At 45.1% G+C, this 25,927-nt stretch overlaps 1 protein-coding gene across 1 annotated transcript; it reads right to left on the reverse strand.

Annotated features, from left to right (window-relative positions):
* Window positions 1–850: 850 nt before the first annotated feature.
* Window positions 851–19,524, reverse strand: LOC135569074 (pentraxin-4). The gene is made up of 2 exons (XM_065015919.1): window positions 19,444–19,524; window positions 851–1,509 (listed from the first exon to the last, which is right to left on the reverse strand). Exon 2 carries the CDS (start codon window positions 1,490–1,492, stop codon window positions 851–853), a length of 642 nt encoding a protein of 213 aa, XP_064871991.1. The 5' UTR covers window positions 1,493–1,509; window positions 19,444–19,524.
* Between the last annotated feature and the right edge of the window lie 6,403 nt (window positions 19,525–25,927).

Genomic DNA, 25,927 nt, shown 5'->3' on the forward strand with positions numbered 1-25,927 from the left:
TGCATAACAAAGACATACAAACAAACTGAGTGAATCAATGTTTATAGATAAAGGATCATTTGTCTCATGAATGATGACTGTTATATATCCAGTAGAGTGGAGAGCAGCTCCAACTGACATAATCTTGATTTATTGGCATGATAATAACCGACATCAGATGTCAGTTGGTCAACTAGCCGCTAGTCTGTTGATTTTATAACATAACAATCTGCCTCTCTCTCTCTGTCTGTCTGTCTCTGTCTGTCTGCCTCTCTGTCTGTCTGTCTCTCTGTCTGTGTCTGTCTGTCTGTCTACCTCTCTGTCTGTCTGCCTCTCTCTCTGTCTAAGTCTGTATCTGTCTGTAAGTCTGTCTCTCTCTCTCTCTGTCTGTTGCTGGGTAACAATATATATGCTATGAAATAGTCTTTGTTTAGCCATATAACAACATTGCTTTAAGTAATAATTGATGGCTTTCATTCACATGCTCATTTTACAGTGTGTCAGTGGCACTGTTTAAGGTTAGAGAAGTGTTCCTCTTTCAATCCAGGTCCACATCCAGTCCGAAGGGCAGTTCTGCCGGTCTTCATTCTCCCTGGTAGTTAATTGATTAATAGTAAAACATTTAGACAGCTGAATCCCAAGGCCCCCCAGGCTGGTTGCTGTTATTTGTTATTATTTATTTTTAATTAACGCACAATTAAGACATAGACAACCAGGTGAGGGGAAATCAATTACCTTAATTGATCAATCAAGTACAGAGGAGTAAAAACTAGCCCACTCTGCCCTAAAGGACCACACTGTAGATCTAGGAGTGCCTATAGGGACGAGGGATGAGGGACGAGCGGTTAGGGTCGGTTGGGAATCAGACGTCTCAGCTACAGTGTTCCAGGCACTCGCAGGCTATCTGCTGCACCTCCCCATGAACTCCGTCAACGTCCCCCAACTCGAGCACCACCCCCCGGGGTACCCCCCTCCCTGTAGCCACCCCCGTCACCTCCCCAGAACTCAACACCCGGTCCCACACGGTGAACCCCGCCAGGCGCCCCACAAACCCCTCGTTGGGATCAAACCCTCCCCCCTGGCTGTCCTGCTCTGCTCCCAGCACCACTAACCCCCCTCCTGGCACCTCGTAACCCTTCCTGAACCGTGACCCTGCGGAGGTCAGGCGCCGGTCGGTGTAGTGCCAGAATCGTCCCTGGATAGAGGACCAGAGTACACAGAGGTGGTGCCAGCACCCGTCCAGCACAGAGTCCACAGGGAGCTCACGGTACGCAGGGTCTCCCACCACGAAGTCCAGGGTTGCTCGGTTGGGGGTGGAGGAAGAAGAGGAGGAGGAGTTGCGTCCGTATAGGACGAGTTTGTTGTCGTTGTCCTCCGTGGCGTAAGAGAGGAGCGTTCCTACGTACCCGACGTCGACGCGGAGCCACAGGCACACGGAGAGTTCTGGAAGAGCAGGGAAGCTCCGGGAGAAGGTGACGTAGTTCTCAGGGGAAGCTGACGGGAACAGGAGCATGGAGTCCACATTACAGACTGGAGGAGAGAAAACAGAGAGACTAGATAGTCAGGGAGTACTGGAACAAAAAACACTGCAACAAATCAGACCTGGGAGAACTCTAGTTGTAACTACTGGTTGTGACATCAGACCTGGGAGAACTCTAGTTGTAACTACTCGTTGTGACATCAGACCTGGGAGAACTCTAGTTGTAACTACTCGTTGTGACATCAGACCTGGAATAACTCTAGTTGTAACTACTCGTTGTGACATCAGACCTGGAATAACTCTAGTTGTAACTACTCGTTGTAACATCAGACCTGGGATAACTCTAGTTGTAACTACTGGTTGTGACATCAGACCTGGGAGAACTCTAGTTGTAACATCAGACTGTTAGTGACATCAGACCTGGGAGAACTCTAGTTGTAACTACTCGTTGTGACATCAGACCTGGAATAACTCTAGTTGTAACTACTCGTTGTGACATCAGACCTGGGATAACTCTAGTTGTAACTACTCGTTGTGACATCAGACCTGGGATAACTCTAGTTGTAACTACTCGTTGTGACATCAGACCTGGGATAACTCTAGTTGTAACTACTCGTTGTGACATCAGACCTGGGATAACTCTAGTTGTAACTACTCGTTGTGACATCAGACCTGGGATAACTCTAGTTGTAACTACTCGTTGTGACATCAGACCTGGGATAACTCTAGTTGTAACTACTCGTTGTGACATCAGACCTGGGATAACTCTAGTTGTGACATCAGACCTGGGATAACTCTAGTTGTAACTACTGTTGTGACATCAGACCTGGGATAACTCTAGTTGTAACTACTCGTTGTGACATCAGACCTGGGATAACTCTAGTTGTGACATCAGACCTGGGATAACTCTAGTTGTAACTACTCGTTGTGACATCAGACCTGGGATAACTCTAGTTGTAACTACTGGTTGTGACATCAGACCTGGGATAACTCTAGTTGTGACATCAGACCTGGGATAACTCTAGTTGTAACTACTCATTGTGACATCAGACCTGGGATAACTCTAGTTGTAACTACTCATTGTGACATCAGACCTGGGATAACTCTAGTTGTAACTACTCGTTGTAACATCAGACCTGGGATAACTCTAGTTGTAACTACTCGTTGTGACATCAGACCTGGGATAACTCTAGTTGTAACATCAGACCTGGGATAACTCTAGTTGTGACATCAGACCTGGGATAACTCTAGTTGTAACTACTCGTTGTAACATCAGACCTGGGATAACTCTAGTTGTAACTACTGGTTGTGACATCAGACCTGGGATAACTCTAGTTGTAACATCAGACCTGGGATAACTCTAGTTGTAACTACTAGTTGTAACATCAGACCTGGGATAACTCTAGTTGTAACTACTCGTTGTGACATCAGACCTGGGATAACTCTAGTTGTGACATCAGACCTGGGATAACTCTAGTTGTGACATCAGACCTGGGATAACTCTAGTTGTAACTACTCGTTGTAACATCAGACCTGGGATAACTCTAGTTGTAACTACTGGTTGTAACATCAGACCTGGGATAACTCTAGTTGTAACTACTCGTTGTGACATCAGACCTGGGATAACTCTAGTTGTGACATCAGACCTGGGATAACTCTAGTTGTAACATCAGACCTGGGATAACTCTAGTTGTGACATCAGACCTGGGATAACTCTAGTTGTGACATCAGACCTGGGATAACTCCTTTTCAGAGGGAACAATTGGACTAAAACTCTTTGAATACAGATCCCAAAAATGGACTACTTTTTGAAACTATTTGAATACAGATCCCCACTGGGGTTATTATTTGACCCTGTTGGTCATCTATGAACGTTTGAACATCTTGAAGAACAATCTGGTGTTAATGGCCATGTAGTATTATAATCTCCACCCAGCACAGCAAGAAGAGGACTGGCCCCTCCTGTCTCAGCCTCCAGTATTTATGCTGCAGTAGTTTATGTGTCGGGGGGCTAGGGTCAGTTTGTTATATCTGGAGTACCTCTCCTGTCCTATTCGGTGTCCTGTGTGAATCTAAGTGTGCGTTCTCTAATTCTCTCTTTCTCTTTCTCTCTCGGAGGACCTGAGCCCTAGGACCATGCCCCAGGACTACCTGACATGATGACTCCTTGCTGTCCCCAGTCCACCTGACCGTGCTGCTACTCCAGTTTCAACTGTTCTGCCTTATTATTATACGACCATGCTGGTCATTTATGAACATTTGAACATCTTGGCCATGTTCTGTTATAATCTCCACCCGGCACAGCCAGAAGAGGACTGGCCACCCCACATAGCCTGGTTCCTCTCTAGGTTTCTTCCTAGGTTTTGGCCTTTCTAGGGAGTTTTTCCTAGCCACCGTGCTTCTACACCTGCATTGCTTCCTGTTTGGGGTTTTAGGCTGGGTTTCTGTACAGCACTTTGAGATATCAGCTGATGTACGAAGGGCTATATAAATAAATTTGATTTGATTTGATTTTGGCCATCCCTCAGAGCCTGGTTCCTCTCTACCCAGTACAGCCAGAAGAGGACTGGCCAACCCTCAGAGCCTGGTTCCTCTCTACCCAGTACAGCCAGAAGAGAACTGGCCACCCCTCAGAGCCTGGTTCCTCTCTACCCAGTACAGCCAGGAGAGGACTGGCCACCCCTCAGAGCCTGGTTCCTCTCTACCCAGTACAGCCAGAAGAGGACTGGCCACCCCTCAGAGCCTGGTTCCTCTCTACCCAGTACAGCCAGAAGAGGACTGGCCAACCCTCAGAGCCTGGTTCCTCTCTACCCAGTACAGCCAGAAGAGAACTGGCCACCCCTCAGAGCCTGGTTCCTCTCTACCCAGTACAGCCAGGAGAGGACTGGCCACCCCTCAGAGCCTGGTTCCTCTCTACCCAGTACAGCCAGAAGAGGACTGGCCACCCCTCAGAGCCTGGTTCCTCTCTACCCAGTATAGCCAGAAGACGACTGGCCACCCCTCAGAGCCTGGTTCCTCTCTACCCAGTACAGCCAGAAGAGAACTGGCCACCCCTCAGAGCCTGGTTCCTCTCTACCCAGTACAGCCAGAAGAGGACTGGCCACCCCTCAGAGCCTGGTTCCTCTCTACCCAGTACAGCCAGAAGAGGACTGGCCACCCCTCAGAGCCTGGTTCCTCTCTACCCAGTACAGCCAGAAGAGGACTGGCCACCCCTCAGAGCCTGGTTCCTCTCTACCCAGTACAGCCAGAAGAGGACTGGCCACCCCTCAGAGCCTGGTTCCTCTCTACCCAGTACAGCCAGAAGAGGACTGGCCACCCCTCAGAGCCTGGTTCCTCTCTACCCAGTACAGCCAGAAGAGGACTGGCCACCCCTCAGAGCCTGGTTCCTCTCTACCCAGTACAGCCAGAAGAGGACTGGCCACCCCTCAGAGCCTGGTTCCTCTCTAGGTTTCTTCCTAGGTTCCTGACTTTCTAAGGAGTTTTTCCTAGCCATCGTGCTTCTACATCTGGATTACTTTCTGTTTGGGGTTTTAGGCTGGGTTTCTGTACAACACTTTGTGACATCAGCTGATGTAAAAAGGGCTTCATAAATACATTTGATATCTTCCTACCTCCTTGCTGTTACGACTATCCCCTCATATGGATGTGAGAAGGAGGGAGAGAGAGAGAGAGAGGGAAGGAGAGGGAATGAGATAGAAAGAGACAACAACTAGACTATCCCCTCATATGGATGTGAGGAGGAGGGAGAGAGAGAGAGAGAGGGAAGGAGAGGGAATGAGAGAAAGAGATCTGGGGATATGAGCAGGAGGATATGAGGGGACAACAACTAGACTATCCCCTCATATGGATGTGAGGAGAAGGGAGAGAGAGAGAGGGAGAGGGAAGGAGAGGGAATGAGATAAAGAGATCTGGGGATATGAGCAGGAGGATATGAGGGGACAACAACTAGACTATCCCCTACAACTAGACTATCCTCTTTCTCTCTTTCTATCTCATTCCCTCTCCTTCCCTCTCTCTCTCTCTCCCTCCTCCTCACATCCACAGGTCAGGACAATGTAGTAAAAGCAGACAGTAAATCATGAAGCCTGAAGTCTACTGTATCCCAGGATGATGGTCCCTACAGGATTGGCTGGATGGGGGTTCTGGCTGGAGAACAGGACTGGCTGGATGGGGGTTCTGGCCGGAGAACAGAACTGTCAGTGTAACAGCTTTATTCTCAGTCATGTTTTATAGGTCAAACACACCATGATGACGAACAGCTAAAAGCAGAGTGGGACTCAGGCTATAGGAAGGAAACAGACTGGTACCCAGGCTATAGGAAGGAAACAGACTGGTACCCAGGCTATAGGAAGACTATAGAAACAGACCGGTACCCAGGCTATAGGAAGAGGTGGGACCGTCTAATCCCAGTCTTGGACTGTTTCTGCATTCAACAACAGCAAATGAGGAGGCTATAGGAAAAACACACTGGCACCCAGGCTATAGGAAGGCTATAGAAACAGATTGGTGCCCAGGCTATAGGAAGGAAACAGACTGGTAGCCAGGCTATAGGAAGGCTATAGAAACAGACTGGTACTCAGGCTATAGGAAGGCTATAGAAACAGACTGGTACTCAGGCTATAGGAAAAACACACTGACACCCAGGCTATAGGAAGGCTATAGAAACAGATTGGTGCCCAGGCTATAGGAAGGAAACAGACTGGCACCCAGGCTATAGGAAGGCTATAGAAACAGATTGGTGCCCAGGCTATAGGAAGGAAACAGACTGGTAGCCAGGCTATTAGAAGGCTATAGAAACAGACTGGTACCCAGACTATAGGAAGGCTATAGAAACAGACTGGTACCCAGACTATAGGAAGGCTGTAGAAACAGACTGGTACCCAGGCTATAGGAAGGAAACCGACTGGTACCCAGGCTATAGGAAGGAAACAGACTGGTACCCAGGCTATAGGAAGGCTATAGAAACAGATTGTTGCCCAGGCTATAGGAAGGAAACAGACTGGTATCCAGGCTATAGAAACAGACTGGTACCCAGGCTATAGAAACAGACTGGTACCCAGGCTATAGAAACAGACTGGTACTCAGACTATAGAAACAGACTGGTACCCAGGCTATGGAAACAGACTGGTACTCAGACTATAGAAACAGACTGGTACTCAGACTATAGGAAGGCTATAGAAACAGACTGGTACTCAGACTATAGGAAGGCTATAGAAACAGACTGGTACTCAGACTATAGGAAGGCTATAGAAACAGACTGGTACTCAGACTATAGGAAGGCTATAGAAACAGACTGGTATCCAGGCTATAGAAACAGACTGGTACCCAGGCTATAGAAACAGACTGGTACCCAGGCTATAGAAACAGACTGGCACCCAGGCTATAGAAACAGACTGGTACCCAGGCTATAGGAAGGCTATAGAAACAGACTGGTACCCAGGCTATAGAAACAGACTGGTACCCAGGCTATAGGAAGGCTATAGAAACAGACTGGTACTCAGACTATAGAAACAGACTGGTACTCAGACTATAGAAACAGACTGGTATCCAGGCTATAGAAACAGACTGGTACTCAGACTATAGGAAGGTTGAAGAGAACTGATTCTGTCAGCCATTTATCAACCACAAACTGACTACTGTTATAACCAGCTGACTGATCAATGTGTAGAGATGATTCTGCATTTCTTGGCCAAGGCCGTGTGTATCACTTTCTAGACTTACAGAATATACTGATTCTCTAACTGGGTTTATTTATATTAGGTTATTCAGCGTGAACAATAGAGTTAGATTGATTCTTCAGATGTGAACATAACTCTTAACTCTCAGATGGTCCAAACTCACTGAGACTATATCCTGTATCTATCAACACGTAACCTCTCTCTCTCTCTCTCTCTCTCTCTCTGTTCTCTCTCTCTCTCTGTTCTCTCTCTCTCTCTCTCTCTCTCTCTCTCTGTCTCTGTCTCTGTCTCTCTCTGTCTCTTCTCTCTCTCTCTCTCTCTCTCTCTCTCTCTCTCTCTCTCTCTCTCGTCTGTTTATCTATTTAGAGAGCAGAGGACCTTGTAGTCCCAAGATGGGGCAAATGTAATGGTTCAACTCCCCTTTCCCTCCGAACTGAATGGAAAAACACAACAATGCCTTTATCAGATGTGTGTGTGTGTGTGTGTGTGTGTGTGTGTGTGTGTGTGTGTGTGTGTGTGTGTGTGTGTGTGTGTGTGTGTGTGTGTGTGTGTGTGTGTGTGTGTGTGTGTGTGTGTGTCTTCCTGGTCTCTCGTGGCTCAGCAGATGTTGTTTCTGGATGTAAAACACATACAGTGCATTGTGAAAGTTTTCTTATGTTACGGCCTTATTCTAGAATGGATTCAATTCATTATTTTCCTCATCAATATACACACAATACCCCATAATGACATCACAATACCCCATAATGACATCACAATACCCCGTAATGACATCACAATACCCCATAATGACAAAGTGAAAACAGGTTTTTAGAAATGTTTGCATGTCTGTTGGTGGTGTGAGTACCCGTGCTGTGTTGGTTTGGCATGTCTGTTGGTGGTGTGAGTACCCGTGCTGTGTTGGTTTGGCTTTCCTGCCACTTGTGTTGTGCACAGATGATTACTGGTCCCCTGTATTGGTACTCCTCACTCTTTTGTTTGGGTTTCTACCCTGTGTTTTGTATTCGTGTTTGTTTGGTCTTCGTGCCTTTACACGGCACGCTGTAATTTGGGTCAATGAAAAACCCCTATTACGCATTCCTGCGCCTGTCTCCCATTCCGTCATACCAGCGTGACAATAAGTATTCAGACCCTTTGCTATGAGACTCGAAATTGAGCTCAGGTGCATCCTGTTTCCATTGATCATCCTTGAGATGTTTCTACAATTTGATTGGAGTCCACCTGTGGTAAATTCAATTGATTGGACATGATTTGGAAAGACACACACCTGTCTATATAAGGTCCCACAGTTGACAGTGCATGTCAGAACAAAAACCAAGCCATGAGGTCGAAAGAATTGTCCATAGAGCTCCGAGACAGGATTGTGTTGAGGCACAGATCTGAGGAAGGGTAAAAAAAATAAAAATACTGCAGAATTGAAGGTCCCCACAGTGACCTCCATCATTCTCAAATGGAAGAAGTTTGGAACCACCAAGACTCTTCCTAGAGCTGGCCACCCGGTCAAACTGAGCAATCGGGGGAGAAGGGCCTTGGTCAGGGAGGTGACCAAGAACCCGATGGTCACTCTGACAGAGCTCCAGAGTTCCTCTGTGGAGATGGCAGAACTTTCCAGAAGAACAACAACCTACTCCACTAATCAGGCCTTTATGGTAGGGTGGTGGCCAGACAGAAGCCACTCCTTAGGAGTTTGTCAAAACGCACCTAAAGACTCGCAGACAATGAGAAACAAGATTCTCTGGTCTGATGAAACCAAGATTGAACTCTTTGGCCTGAATGCCAAGCATCACGTCTGGAGGAAACCTGGCATCATCCCTATGCTGTGGGGATGATTTTCAGCGGCAGGGACTGGGAGACTAGTCAGGATCGAGGGAAAGGTGAACGGAGCAAAGTACAGAAAGATCCATGATGAAAACCTTCTTCTGAGCACTCAGGACCTCAGACTGGGGTGAAGGTTCACCTTCCAACAGAACAATGACCCTAAGAACACAGCCAAGACAATGCAGGAGTGACTTCAGGACAAGTCTCAATGTCCTTGAGTGGCCCAGCCAGAGCATGGACTTGAACCCAATCGAATATCTCTGGAGAGACCTGAAAATAGCTGTGCAGCGAAGCAACGCTCCCCATCCAACCTGAAAGAGCTTGAGAGGATCTGCGGAGAAGAATGGGAGAAACTCCCCAAATACAGGTGTGCCAAACTTGTAGCGTCATTCCCAAGAAGACTAGAGGCTGTAATCACTGTCAAAGGTGCTTCAACAAAGTAAAGGGTCTGAATACTTATTTAAATGTGATATTTCCATTTTTTGTTTGCAAAAATGTCAAACTATTCTATGGAATACTATGTGACCTCACACCACATTACACCTCTCTATGGGATACTATGTGACGTCACACCACATTACACCTCTCTATGGGATACGATGTAATGTCACACCACATTACACCTCTCTATGGGATACTATGTGACGTCACACCACATTACACCTCTCTATGGGATACTATGTAATGTCACACCACATTACACCTCTCTATGGGATACTATGTGACGTCACACCACATTACACCTCTCTATGGGATACTATGTAATGTCACACCACATTACACCTCTCTATGGGATACTATGTGACGTCACACCACATTACAGCTCTCTATGGGATACTATGTGACGTCACACCACATTACACCTCTCTATGTGATACTATGTGACATCACACCACATTACACCTCATTATGGGATACTATGTGATGTCACACCACATTACACCTCTCTATGGGATACTATGTAATGTCACACCACATTACACCTCTCTATGGGATACTATGTGACGTCACACCACATTACACCTCTCTATGTGATACTATGTGACATCACACCACATTACACCTCATTATGGGATACTATGTAATGTCACACCACATTACACCTCTCTATGGGATACTATGTAATGTCACACCACATTACACCTCTCTATGGGATACTATGTAATGTCACACCACATTACACCTCTCTATGGGATACTATGTAATGTCACACCACATTACACCTCTCTATGGGATACTATGTAATGTCACACCACATTACACCTCTCTATGGGATACAATGTAATGTCACACCACATTACACCTCTCTATGGGATACTATGTAATGTCACACCACATTACACCTCTCTATGGGATACTATGTAATGTCACACCACATTACACCTCTCTATGGGATACTATGTGACGTCACACCACATTACAGCTCTCTATGGGATACTATGTGACGTCACACCACATTACACCTCTCTATGTGATACTATGTGACATCACACCACATTACACCTCATTAAGGGATACTATGTGATGTCACACCACATTACACCTCTCTATGGGATACTATGTAATGTCACACCACATTACACCTCTCTATGGGATACTATGTGACGTCACACCACATTACACCTCTCTATGTGATACTATGTGACATCACACCACATTACACCTCTCTATGGGATACAATGTAATGTCACACCACATTACACCTCTCTATGGGATACTATGTAATGTCACACCACATTACACCTCTCTATGGGATACTATGTAATGTCACACCACATTACACCTCTCTATGGGATACTATGTAATGTCACACCACATTACACCTCTCTATGGGATACTATGTAATGTCACACCACATTACACCTCTCTATGGGATACAATGTAATGTCACACCACATTACACCTCTCTATGGGATACTATGTAATGTCACACCACATTACACCTCATTACGGGATGCAATGTAATGTCACATCACATTATACACCTCTCTATGGGATACTATGTAATGTCACACCACATTACACCTCTCTATGGGATACTATGTAATGTCACACCACATTACACCTCTCTATGGGATACTATGTGACGTCACACCACATTACACCTCATTATGGGATGCTATGTAATGTCACACCACATTACACCTCATTATGGGATGCTATGTAATGTCACACCACATTACACCTCTCTATGGGATACTATGTGACGTCACACCACATTACACCTCATTATGGGATGCTATGTAATGTCACACCACATTACACCTCATTATGGGATGCTATGTAATGTCACACCACATTACACCTCATTATGGGATGCTATGTAATGTCACACCACATTACACCTCTCTATGGGATACAATGTAATGTCACACCACATTACACCTCTCTATGGGATACAATGTAATGTCACACCACATTACACCTCTCTATGGGATACTATGTGACGTCACACCACATTACACCTCTCTATGGGATACTATGTGACGTCACACCACATTATACCTCTCTATGGGATACTATGTAATGTCAAACCACATTACACCTCTCTATAGGATACAATGTAATGTCACACCACATTACACCTCTCTATGGGATACAATGTAATGTCACACCACATTACACCTCTCTATGGGATGCTATGTAATGTCACACCACATTACACCTCATTATGGGATGCTATGTAATGTCACACCACATTACACCTCATTATGGGATGCTATGTAATGTCACACCACATTACACCTCTCTATGGGATACAATGTAATGTCACACCACATTACATCTCATTATGGGATACTATGTAATGTCACACCACATTACACCTCATTATGGGATACTATGTGACGTCACACCACATTACACCTCTCTATGGGATACTATGTGACGTCACACCACATTACACCTCTCTATGGGATACTATGTGACGTCACACCACATTACACCTCTCTATGGGATACAATGTAATGTCACACCACATTACACCTCTCTATGGGATACTATGTGACGTCACACCACATTACACCTCTCTATGGGATACTATGTGACGTCACACCACATTACACCTCTCTATGTGATACTATGTGACGTCACACCACATTACACCTCATTATGGGATACTATGTAATGTCACACCACATTACACCTCTCTATGGGATGCTATGTAATGTCACACCACATTACACCTCATTATGGGATGCTATGTAATGTCACACCACATTACACCTCATTATGGTATGCTATGTAATGTCACACCACATTACACCTCATTATGGGATGCTATGTAATGTCACACCACATTACACCTCTCTATGGGATACAATGTAATGTCACACCACATTACATATCATTATGGGATACTATGTAATGTCACACCACATTACACCTCTCTATGGGATACTATGTAATGTCACACCACATTACACCTCTCTATGGGCTACTATGTGACGTCACACCACATTACAGCTCTCTATGGGATACTATGTAATGTCACACCACATTACACCTCTCTATGGGATACTATGTAATGTCACACCACATTACACCTCTCTATGGGATACTATGTAATGTCACACCACATTACACCTCTCTATGGGATACTATGTAATGTCACACCACATTACACCTCTCTATGGGATACTATGTAATGTCACACCACATTACACCTCTCTATGGGATACAATGTAATGTCACACCACATTACACCTCTCTATGGGATACTATGTAATGTCACACCACATTACACCTCATTACGGGATGCAATGTAATGTCACATCACATTATACACCTCTCTATGGGATACTATGTAATGTCACACCACATTACACCTCTCTATGGGATACTATGTAATGTCACACCACATTACACCTCTCTATGGGATACTATGTGACGTCACACCACATTACACCTCATTATGGGATGCTATGTAATGTCACACCACATTACACCTCTCTATGGGATACTATGTGACGTCACACCACATTACACCTCATTATGGGATGCTATGTAATGTCACACCACATTACACCTCATTATGGGATGCTATGTAATGTCACACCACATTACACCTCTCTATGGGATACTATGTGACGTCACACCACATTACACCTCATTATGGGATGCTATGTAATGTCACACCACATTACACCTCATTATGGGATGCTATGTAATGTCACACCACATTACACCTCATTATGGGATGCTATGTAATGTCACACCACATTACACCTCTCTATGGGATACTATGTAATGTCACACCACATTACACCTCTCTATGGGCTACTATGTGACGTCACACCACATTACAGCTCTCTATGGATACTATGTGACGTCACACCACATTACACCTCTCTATGTGATACTATGTGACATTACACCACATTACACCTCATTATGGGATACTATGTGATGTCACACCACATTACACCTCTCTATGGGATACTATGTGATGTCACACCACATTACACCTCTCTATGGGATACTATGTAATGTCACACCACATTACACCTCTCTATGGGATACTATGTAATGTCACACCACATTACACCTCTCTATGGGATACTATGTAATGTCACACCACATTACACCTCTCTATGGATACTATGTAATGTCACACCACATTACACCTCTCTATGGGATACTATGTAATGTCACACCACATTACACCTCTCTATGGGATACAATGTAATGTCACACCACATTACACCTCTCTATGGGATACTATGTAATGTCACACCACATTACACCTCATTACGGGATGCAATGTAATGTCACATCACATTATACACCTCTCTATGGGATACTATGTAATGTCACACCACATTACACCTCTCTATGGGATACTATGTAATGTCACACCACATTACACCTCTCTATGGGATACTATGTAACGTCACACCACATTACACCTCATTATGGGATGCTATGTAATGTCACACCACATTACACCTCTCTATGGGATACTATGTGACGTCACACCACATTACACCTCATTATGGGATGCTATGTAATGTCACACCACATTACACCTCATTATGGGATGCTATGTAATGTCACACCACATTACACCTCTCTATGGGATACTATGTGACGTCACACCACATTACACCTCATTATGGGATGCTATGTAATGTCACACCACATTACACCTCATTATGGGATGCTATGTAATGTCACACCACATTACACCTCATTATGGGATGCTATGTAATGTCACACCACATTACACCTCTCTATGGGATACAATGTAATGTCACACCACATTACACCTCTCTATGGGATACAATGTAATGTCACACCACATTACACCTCTCTATGGATACTATGTGACGTCACACCACATTACACCTCTCTATGGGATACTATGTGATGTCACACCACATTATACCTCTCTATGGGATACTATGTAATGTCAAACCACATTACACCTCTCTATAGGATACAATGTAATGTCACACCACATTACACCTCTCTATGGGATACAATGTAATGTCACACCACATTACACCTCTCTATGGGATGCTATGTAATGTCACACCACATTACACCTCATTATGGGATGCTATGTAATGTCACACCACATTACACCTCATTATGGGATGCTATGTAATGTCACACCACATTACACCTCTCTATGGGATACAATGTAATGTCACACCACATTACATCTCATTATGGGATACTATGTAATGTCACACCACATTACACCTCATTATGGGATACTATGTGACGTCACACCACATTACACCTCTCTATGGGATACTATGTGACGTCACACCACATTACACCTCTCTATGGGATACTATGTGACGTCACACCACATTACACCTCTCTATGGGATACAATGTAATGTCACACCACATTACACCTCTATGTGACGTATGGGATACTATGTGACGTCACACCACATTACACCTCTCTATGGGATACTATGTGACGTCACACCACATTACACCTCATTATGGGATGCTATATGGGATGCTATGTCACACCACATTACACCTCATTATGGGATGCTATGTAATGTCACACCACATTACACCTCATTATGGGATGCTATGTAATGTCACACCACATTACACCTCATTATGGGATGCTATGTAATGTCACACCACATTACACCTCTCTATGGGATACAATGTAATGTCACACCACATTACATCTCATTATGGGATACTATGTAATGTCACACAACATTACACCTCTCTATGGGATACAATGTAATGTCACACCACATTACACCTCTCTATGGGATACTATGTGATATCACACCACATTACACCTCTCTATGGGATACTATGTGATATCACACCACATTACACCTCTCTATGGGATACTATGTGATGTCAAACCACATTACACCTCTCTATGGGATACTATGTGATGTCACACCACATTACACCTCTCTATGGGATACTATGTGATGTCACACCACATTACACCTCTCTATGGGATACTATGTAATGTCACATCACATTATACACCTCTCTATGGGATACTATGTAATGTCACACCACATTACACCTCTCTATGGGATACTATGTAATGTCACACCACATTACACCTCTCTATGGGATACAATGTAATGTCACACCACATTACACCTCTCTATGGGATACTATGTAATGTCACACCACATTACACCTCATTACGGGATGCAATGTAATGTCACATCACATTATACACCTCTCTATGGGATACTATGTAATGTCACACCACATTACACCTCTCTATGGGATACTATGTAATGTCACACCACATTACACCTCTCTATGGGATACTATGTGACGTCACACCACATTACACCTCATTATGGGATGCTATGTAATGTCACACCACATTACACCTCTCTATGGGATACTATGTGACGTCACACCACATTACACCTCATTATGGGATGCTATGTAATGTCACACCACATTACACCTCATTATGGGATGCTATGTAATGTCACACCACATTACACCTCTCTATGGGATACTATGTGACGTCACACCACATTACACCTCATTATGGGATGCTATGTAATGTCACACCACATTACACCTCATTATGGGATGCTATGTAATGTCACACCACATTACACCTCATTATGGGATGCTATGTAATGTCACACCACATTACACCTCTCTATGGGATACTATGTAATGTCACACCACATTACACCTCTCTATGGGCTACTATGTGACGTCACACCACATTACAGCTCTCTATGGGATACTATGTGACGTCACACCACATTACACCTCTCTATGTGATACTATGTGACATCACACCACATTACACCTCATTATGGGATACTATGTGATGTCACACCACATTACACCTCTCTATGGGATACTATGTGATGTCACACCACATTACACCTCTCTATGGGATACTATGTAATGTCACACCACATTACACCTCTCTATGGGATACTATGTAATGTCACACCACATTACACCTCTCTATGGGATACTATGTAATGTCACACCACATTACACCTCTCTATGGGATACTATGTAATGTCACACCACATTACACCTCTCTATGGGATACAATGTAATGTCACACCACATTACACCTCTCTATGGGATACTATGTAATGTCACACCACATTACACCTCATTACGGGATGCAATGTAATGTCACATCACATTATACACCTCTCTATGGGATACTATGTAATGTCACACACATTACACCTCTCTATGGGATACTATGTAATGTCACACCACATTACACCTCTCTATGGGATACTATGTGACGTCACACCACATTACACCTCATTATGGGATGCTATGTAATGTCACACCACATTACACCTCTCTATGGGATACTATGTGACGTCACACCACATTACACCTCATTATGGGATGCTATGTAATGTCACACCACATTACACCTCATTATGGGATGCTATGTAATGTCACACCACATTACACCTCTCTATGGATACTATGTGACGTCACACCACATTACACCTCATTATGGGATGCTATGTAATGTCACACCACATTACACCTCATTATGGGATGCTATGTAATGTCACACCACATTACACCTCATTATGGGATGCTATGTAATATCACACCACATTACACCTCTCTATGGGATACAATGTAATGTCACACCACATTACACCTCTCTATGGGATACAATGTAATGTCACACCACATTACACCTCTCTATGGGATACTATGTGACGTCACACCACATTACACCTCTCTATGGGATACTATGTGACGTCACACCACATTATACCTCTCTATGGGATACTATGTAATGTCAAACCACATTACACCTCTCTATAGGATACAATGTAATGTCACACCACATTACACCTCTCTATGGGATACAATGTAATGTCACACCACATTACACCTCTCTATGGGATGCTATGTAATGTCACACCACATTACACCTCATTATGGGATACTATGTGACGTCACACCACATTACACCTCATTATGGGATGCTATGTAATGTCACACCACATTACACCTCTCTATGGGATACTATGTTACGTCACACCACATTACACCTCATTATGGGATGCTATGTAATGTCACACCACATTATGGGATGCTATGTAATGTCACACCACATTACACCTCTCTATGGGATACTATGTAATGTCACACCACATTACACCTCTCTATGGGATACTATGTAATGTCACACCACATTACACCTCATTATGGGATACTATGTGACGTCACACCACATTACACCTCTCTATGGGATACTATGTGACGTCACACCACATTACACCTCATTATGGGATGCTATGTAATGTCACACCACATTACACCTCTCTATGGGATACTATGTTACGTCACACCACATTACACCTCATTATGGGATGCTATGTAATGTCACACCACATTATGGGATGCTATGTAATGTCACACCACATCTCTATGGGATGCTATGTAATGTCACACCACATTACACCTCATTATGGGATGCTATGTAATGTCACACCACATTACACCTCATTATGGGATGCTATGTAATGTCACACCACATTACACCTCATTATGGGATGCTATGTAATGTCACACCACATTACACCTCTCTATGGGATACAATGTAATGTCACACCACATTACACCTCTCTATGGGATACTATGTGATGTCACACCACATTACACCTCATTATGGGATACTATGTGATGTCACACCACATTACACCTCATTATGGGATACTATGTGATTTCACACCTCATTACACCTCTCCATGGGATACTATGTGACGTCACACCACATTACACCTCTCTATGGGATACTATGTAATGTCACACCACATTACACCTCTCTATGGGATACTATGTAATGTCACACCACATTACACCTCATTATGGGATACTATGTGATGTCACACCACATTACACCTCTCTATGGGATACTATGTGATGTCACACCACATTACACCTCATTATGGGATGCTATGTAATGTCACACCACATTACACCTCTCTATGGGATACTATGTTACGTCACACCACATTACACCTCTCTATGGGATACTATGTAATGTCACACCACATTACACCTCTCTATGGGATGCTATGTAATGTCACACCACATTACACCTCATTATGGGATACTATGTAATGTCACACCACATTACACCTCATTATGGGATGCTATGTAATGTCACACACATTACACCTCATTATGGGATGCTATGTAATGTCACACCACATTACACCTCATTATGGGATGCTATGTAATGTCACACCACATTACACCTCTTTTGGGATACAATGTAATGTCACACCACATTACACCTCTCCATGGGATACTATGTGATGTCACACCACATTACACCTCATTATGGGATACTATGTGATGTCACACACATTACACCTCATTATGGGATACTATGTGATGTCACACCACATTACACCTCTCCATGGGATACTATGTGACGTCACACCACATTACACCTCTCTATGGGATACTATGTATTGTCACACCACATTACACCTCATTATGGGATACTATGTGATGTCACACCACATTACACCTCTCCATGGGATACTATGTGACGTCACCACATTACACCTCATCTATGGGATACTATGTGATGTCGTACCTCATTACATCTCATTATGGGATACTATGTAATGTCACACCACATTACACCTCTCTATGGGATACTATGTATTGTCACACCACATTACACCTCATTATGGGATACTATGTGATGTCACACCTCATTACACCTCTCCATGGGATACTATGTGACGTCACACCACATTACACCTCTCTATTTTATAGTTCTTTAATTGGCATTATATCACTGGATGCTGTGTTGTGTTGCTGACAGAGGGTTTCCAGAAATCCCAGTTTGAAGATTCCTGGAACCACAATGGAACAAGCAGGACATCCGGAATCTTTCAGCCAGAAATGACGGAATACCTGGGAATTCTGGTAAAGTTACTGGAGTTTTGCTTTCCTGTTATTGACACCTGACAGAGGTTGATCTGAAGGTACTTACTGGTGGCTTCTCTCCTGGGGATGTGCTGCAGAGGGATCTTGTGTCTCACTGGAAGCTGGAGAAGGTTCTGGATTTGTGATTCCTCTCTTCTTTCATCTCCTCCTCTTCCTTCCTCCTCTCTGTCCGCTCTTCCTCTTCCTTCCTCCTCTCTGTCCGCTCTTCCTCTTCCTTCCTCCTCCTTTCCTCTCCTCCTCTCTGTCCCTCTCTTCCTGTCTTCTTCTTTCCCTCCTCTCTGTCCGCTCTTCCTCTTCCTTCCTCCTCCTCCTCCTCTTCCTTCCTCCTCTTGTCCTCTTCCTCTCCCCTCCTCCTCTCTGTCTGCTCTTCCTCTCCCCTCCTCCTCTCTGTCTCTTTCCTCTTCCTTCCTCCTCTCTCCGCTCTTCCTCTCCCCCTCCTCCTCTCTGTCTGCTCTTCCTCTCCCCTCCTCCTCTCTGTCCGCTCTTCCTCTCCCCTCCTCCTCTCTGTCCGCTCTTCCTCTCCCCTCCTCCTCTCTGTCCGCTCTTCCTCTCCCCTCCTCATCTCTGTCCGCTCTTCCTCTCCCCTCCTCCTCTCTGTCCGCTCTTCCTCTTCCTTCCTCCTCTCTGTCCGCTCTTCCTCTCCCCTCCTCATCTCTGTCCGCGTCACTTCACTCTTCCTCCACACCTCATCCCCCCTCCTCCTCTCCATCTCTCCCTCCTCTCTCGTCTCCTCCACAAACTGTGGTTTTGGCCCCTGTTGAGGACGACCAGGCCGGGGGCTCTCCTGTCCTCTCTCCCCCAGCCTCTTCCTCTCCTCCTGGGACTGAGAAGGAGGCTGTGTGAGGTGGGGAGGTGGAGGCTGTAGTCTTGTCCTCATCCTCCTGTCTTTGGTGTGTTTTGGCTGGGAATGGGGTTTGGGATGGGGCTGAGAGTAGGGCTGAGGCTGAATGTTAGCCTGAGGCTGGGGCTGGTAATATGTCTGGGTGTCCTGTCTTGGGCTCTGTCCTCTGGAGGCCTGGGTCCTCCGTTGGGGTGCTATGTCCTGGGGGGTGAGGTTGGAGGTGATGGGGTCTCCTGTCCTTTCTGATCCCCTGGAAGAGATGCATTCCCCTGTAAAAGCTCCCCCAGCCTCCCTTCGAGCCGGCTCATCCGGAGACCCTGCTCCCTCAGGGACTCCTGGAGACCTCTCAGCCCGACCAGAAGCTCCTCTCGTTGGGCCTCCAGGGAGTCGAGACGCCCCTCCTGGCTGTGGAGCTCCAGGGTGAGGCTGGAGAGAGACTCTCCCTGCTCCTGACTCAGTCTCTGGGTCTGCCTGCTGCCCTGTGGAGAGGAGAGGAGAGGAGAGGAGAGGAGAGGAGAGGAGAGGAGAGGAGAGGAGAGGAAGGAGGAGGAAGGAGAGGAGGAGGAGGAGGAGGAGAGAGGAGAGGAGAGGAGGAGAGGAGAGGGAGAGGAGAGGAGAGGGAGAGGAGAGGAGAGTTTATTTGAGTTTTTATTTTTTTTACAGGGACAGTGCACATTAATCAACGTTTCAGTAAAAGTGCCAGTTTTAGCCAGCCGGCTAATTTTCAATCGCAGAGGAGAGGAGAGTTATAGCAGAACAGATTATAACCACTACATTTGGCTAATTGACATAATATTATTAACTCGGGAAGAGTGAGATATTTTTATCTGGGCAGGGTCATCTTAACTCGATCCTGGGAACCTCATTGGGTGCACGTTTTGTTTTTTCCCGAGCACTACACAAATAACCAACTTTGAATCAGCTGTGTAGTGCTAGGGCAAAAACTGAAATGACATTCCAGGGAGGCCCCAGGACTGACTTTGGGTGGCCCTGCCTCAGTGTTTCCCAAACTGCCCCTGTCTGTTGTTAATTAGAGTACCTGTCCCTGTCTGTTGTTGCTTAGAGTACCTGTCCCTGTCTGTTGTTGCTTAGAGTACCTGTCCCTGTCTGTTGTTGCTTAGAGTACCTGTCCCTGTCTGTTGTTAATTAGAGTACCTGTCCCTGTCTGTAGCCTAGAGTACCTGTCCCTGTCTGTAGCTTAGAGTACCTGTCCCTGTTTGTAGCTTAGAGTACCTGTCCCTGTCTGTAGCTTAGAGTACCTGTCCCTGTCTGTAGCCTAGAGTACCTGTCCCTGTCTGTTGTTGCTTAGAGTACCTGTCCCTGTCTGTTGTTGCTTAGAGTACCTGTCCCTGTCTGTTGTTGCTTAGAGTACCTGTCCCTGTCTGTTGTTGCTTAGAGTACCTGTCCCTGTCTGTTGTTGCTTAGAGTACCTGTCCCTGTCTGTTGTTGCTTAGAGTACCTGTCCCTGTCTGTAGCTTAGAGTACCTGTCCCTGTCTGTTGTTGCTTAGAGTACCTGTCCCTGTCTGTTGTTGCTTAGAGTACCTGTCCCTGTCTGTTGTTAATTAGAGTACCTGTCCCTGTCTGTAGCCTTAGAGTACCTGTCCCTGTCTGTAGCTTAGAGTACCTGTCCCTGTCTGTAGCTTAGAGTACCTGTCCCTGTCTGTAGCCTTAGAGTACCTGTCCCTGTCTGTAGCTTAGAGTACCTGTCCCTGTCTGTTGTTGCTTAGAGTACCTGTCCCTGTCTGTTGTTGCTTAGAGTACCTGTCCCTGTCTGTTGTTGTTTAGAGTACCTGTCCCTGTCTGTTGTTGCTTAGAGAACCTGTCCCTGTCTGTTGTTGCTTAGAGAACCTGTCCCTGTCTGTTGCTTAGAGTACCTGTCCCTGTCTGTTGTTGCTTAGAGTACCTGTCCCTGTCTGTTGTTGTTTAGAGTACCTGTCCCTGTCTGTTGTTGCTTAGAGAACCTGTCCCTGTCTGTTGCTTAGAGTACCTGTCCCTGTCTGTTGTTGTTTAGAGTACCTGTTCCTGTCTGTTGTTGCTTAGAGAACCTGTCCCTGTCTGTTGTTGCTAGAGAACCTGTCCCTGTCTGTAGCTTAGAGTACCTGTCCCTGTCTGTGTCTCAGTCCTCTCTCCAGCGAGGCCAGTCTTCCCTCCATCCTCTTGTTCTTCTTCTGTAGTTTACTGCTCCGGTCTTTCAGGACGTCCAGCTCCTGTTTTTTTATACGATTTTTTATGTTTCAAAACAAAACAGGACAGAAACAAGATAAAACAATGACAGGGCCCAAACTAAAACGAAATATAAGCAAACAATAATTTTAACGTAATAAATAACATAAATATACATACATATTTATATATTCTAATATAAAAAATAACATAATATATAACATACATGTAAATATAACAATATATTACAATAATAATAATATAACTAAAATGATATAAACAGTAACCTGTGTGGTGGTGTCTCTGAGTTGTGTTAGTTCCTGGGTGAGGTTTCTGTGTTGGTCAGACAGGGTCTGAACTCTGACCTCTAGGGGGGTCGACACATTAGACATATGGTTCAGAAGGTCTAACCGGCTCAGGGTCTGTTCCTGGAATCGACGGAACTGAGAAACAAACACACAACAATCATCTCCAGTTCTTACACACCCACTATATTTACAGCAGTACATGGAAACCCATTCAAATGAGGGGATTCGGCTATGTCAGCTTCACCCGTTGCTGACAGGTGTATAAAATTGAGCACACCGCCATGCAATCTCCATAGACAAACATTGACAGTAGAATGACCTAATGAAGATCTCAGTGACTTTCAACGTGGCACCGTCAAAGGATGCAACTTTTCCAGCAAGTCAGTTTATCAAATGTCTTCCTTGCTAGAGCTGCCTCGGTCAACTGTAAGTGCTGTTATTGTGAAATGGAAACATCTAGGAGCAACAACGGCTCAGCCGCGAAGAAGCAGACCACACAAGTTCACAGAACAGGACCGCTGAGTGGTGAAGAGCGTAAAAATAGTTTGTCATTGGTTGCAACACTCACTCCCGAGTTCCAAACTACCTCTGGAAGCAACATCGGCACAAGAACTGTTCGTCGGGGAGCTTCATAAAATGGGTTTCCATGGCAGAGCAGCCGCACACATGCCTAAGATCACCATGCGTAATGCCAAGCGTCGGCTGGAGTGGTGTGAAGCTCGCCGCCCCTGGACTCTGGAGCAGTGGAAACGTTTTCTCTGGAGTGATGAATCACGCTGCACCATCTGTCAGTCTGACGGACTAATCTGGGTTTGGCTAATGCCAGGAGAACGCTACCTGCCCCAATGCATAGTGACAACTGTAAAGTTTGGTGGAGGAAGAATAATGGTCTGGGGCTGATTTTCATGGTTCGGGCCAGAACCCCTAGTTCTAGTGAAGAGAAATCTTAACGTTACAGCATAAAATTATATTCTAGACGATTCTGTGCTTCCAACTTTGTGGCAACAGTTTGGGGAAGGCCCTTTCCTGTTTCAGCATGATAATGCCCCCGTGCACAAAGCCAGGTCCATACAGAAATGGTTTGTCGAGATCGCTGCGGAAGAACATGACTGGCCTGCACAGAGCCCTGACCTCAACCCCATCGAACACCTTTGGGATGAATTGGAACACCGACTGCAAGCCAGACGTAATCGCCCAACATCAGTGCCCGACCAAGTCCCCGCAGCAATGTTCCAGCATCTAGTGGAAAGCCTTCTCAGAAGAGTGGAGGCTGTTATAGCAGCAATGTTCCAACATCTAGTGGAAAGCCTTCCCAGAAGAGTGGAGGCTGTTATAGCAGCAATGTTCCAACATCTAGTGGAAAGCCTTCCCAGAAGAGTGGAGGCTGTTATAGCAGCAATGTTCCAACATCTAGTGGAAAGCCTTCCCAGAAGAATGGAGGCTGTTATAGCAGCAATGTTCCAACATCTAGTGGAAAACCTTCCCAGAAGAGTGAAGGCTGTTATAGCAGCAATGTTCCAACATCTAGTGGAAAACCTTCCCAGAAGAGTGAAGGCTGTTATAGCAGCAATGTTCCAACATCTAGTGGAAAGCCTTCCCAGAAGAGTGGAGGCTGTTATAGCAGCAATGTTCCAACATCTAGTGGAAAACCTTCCCAGAAGAGTGGAGGCTGTTATAGCAGCAATGTTCCAACATCTAGTGGAAAACCTTCCCAGAAGAGTGGAGGCTGTTATAGCAGCAATGTTCCAACATCTAGTGGAAAACCTTCCCAGAAGAGTGGAGGCTGTTATAGCAGCAATGTTCCAACATCTAGTGGAAAACCTTCCCAGAAGAGTGGAGGCTGTTATAGCAGCAATGTTCCAGCATCTAGTGGAAAGCCTTCCCAGAAGAGTGAAGGCTTTTATAGCAGCATTGTTCCAACATCTAGTGGAAAACCTTCCCAGAAGAGTGAAGGCTTTTATAGCAGCAATGTTCCAACATCTAGTGGAAAACCTTCCCAGAAGAGTGGAGGCTGTTATAGCAGCAATGTTCCAACATCTAGTGGAAAACCTTCCCAGAAGAGTGGAGGCTGTTATAGCAGCAATGTTCCAACATCTAGTGGAAAACCTTCCCAGAAGAGTGGAGGCTGTTATAGCAGCAATGTTCCAACATCTAGTGGAAAGCCTTCCCAGAAGAGTGGAGGCTTTTATAGCAGCATTGTTCCAACATCTAGTGGAAAGCCTTCCCAGAAGAGTGGAGCTGTTATAGCAGCAATGTTCCAACATCTAGTGGAAAGCCTTCCCAGAAGAGTGGAGCTTTTATAGCAGCAATGTTCCAACATCTAGTGGAAAGCCTTCCCAGAAGAGTGGAGGCTTTTATAGCAGCAATGTTCCAACATCTAGTGGAAAACCTTCCCAGAAGAGTGAAGGCTGTTATAGCAGCAATGTTCCAACATCTAGTGGAAAACCTTCCCAGAAGAGTGGAGGCTGTTATAGCAGCAATGTTCCAACATCTAGTGGAAAACCTTCCCAGAAGAGTGGAGGCTTTTATAGCAGCAATGTTCCAACATCTAGTGGAAAACCTTCCCAGAAGAGTGAAGGCTGTTATAGCAGCAATGTTCCAACATCTAGTGGAAAACCTTCCCAGAAGAGTGGAGGCTGTTATAGCAGCAATGTTCCAACATCTAGTGGAAAACCTTCCCAGAAGAGTGGAGGCTTTTATAGCAGCAATGTTCCAACATCTAGTGGAAAACCTTCCCAGAAGAGTGGAGGCTGTTATAGCAGCAATGTTCCAACATCTAGTGGAAAACCTTCCCAGAAGAGTGGAGGCTGTTATAGCAGCAATGTTCCAACATCTAGTGGAAAACCTTCCCAGAAGAGTGAAGGCTGTTATAGCAGCAATGTTCCAACATCTAGTGGAAAGCCTTCCCAGAAGAGTGGAGGCTGTTATAGCAGCAATGTTCCAACATCTAGTGGAAAACCTTCCCAGAAGTGGAGGCTGTTATAGCAGCAATGTTCCAACATCTAGTGGAAAACCTTCCCAGAAGAGTGGAGGCTTTATAGCAGCATAGTGGGGACCAGCTCCATTGTTATGCCTGTGATTTTGGAATGAGATGTTGGACGATCAGGTGTCCACATACTGTTGGTCATGTAGTGTATCCCACTTATGGATTAAAACATTCAAATTTTTGAATAAAACAATAACATATGAGACACACACAGGAACAGACTTATACACA

This window comes from Oncorhynchus nerka, unplaced genomic scaffold (assembly GCF_034236695.1).
Source record: "Oncorhynchus nerka isolate Pitt River unplaced genomic scaffold, Oner_Uvic_2.0 unplaced_scaffold_1211, whole genome shotgun sequence".
Classification (NCBI taxonomy): domain Eukaryota; kingdom Metazoa; phylum Chordata; class Actinopteri; order Salmoniformes; family Salmonidae; genus Oncorhynchus; species Oncorhynchus nerka.

Coding starts and splice junctions, on each gene's coding strand:
- LOC135569074 (XM_065015919.1), bottom strand. CDS start 1,492: ATGCTCCTGTTCCCGTCAGCTTCCCCTGAGAACTACGTCACCTTCTCC.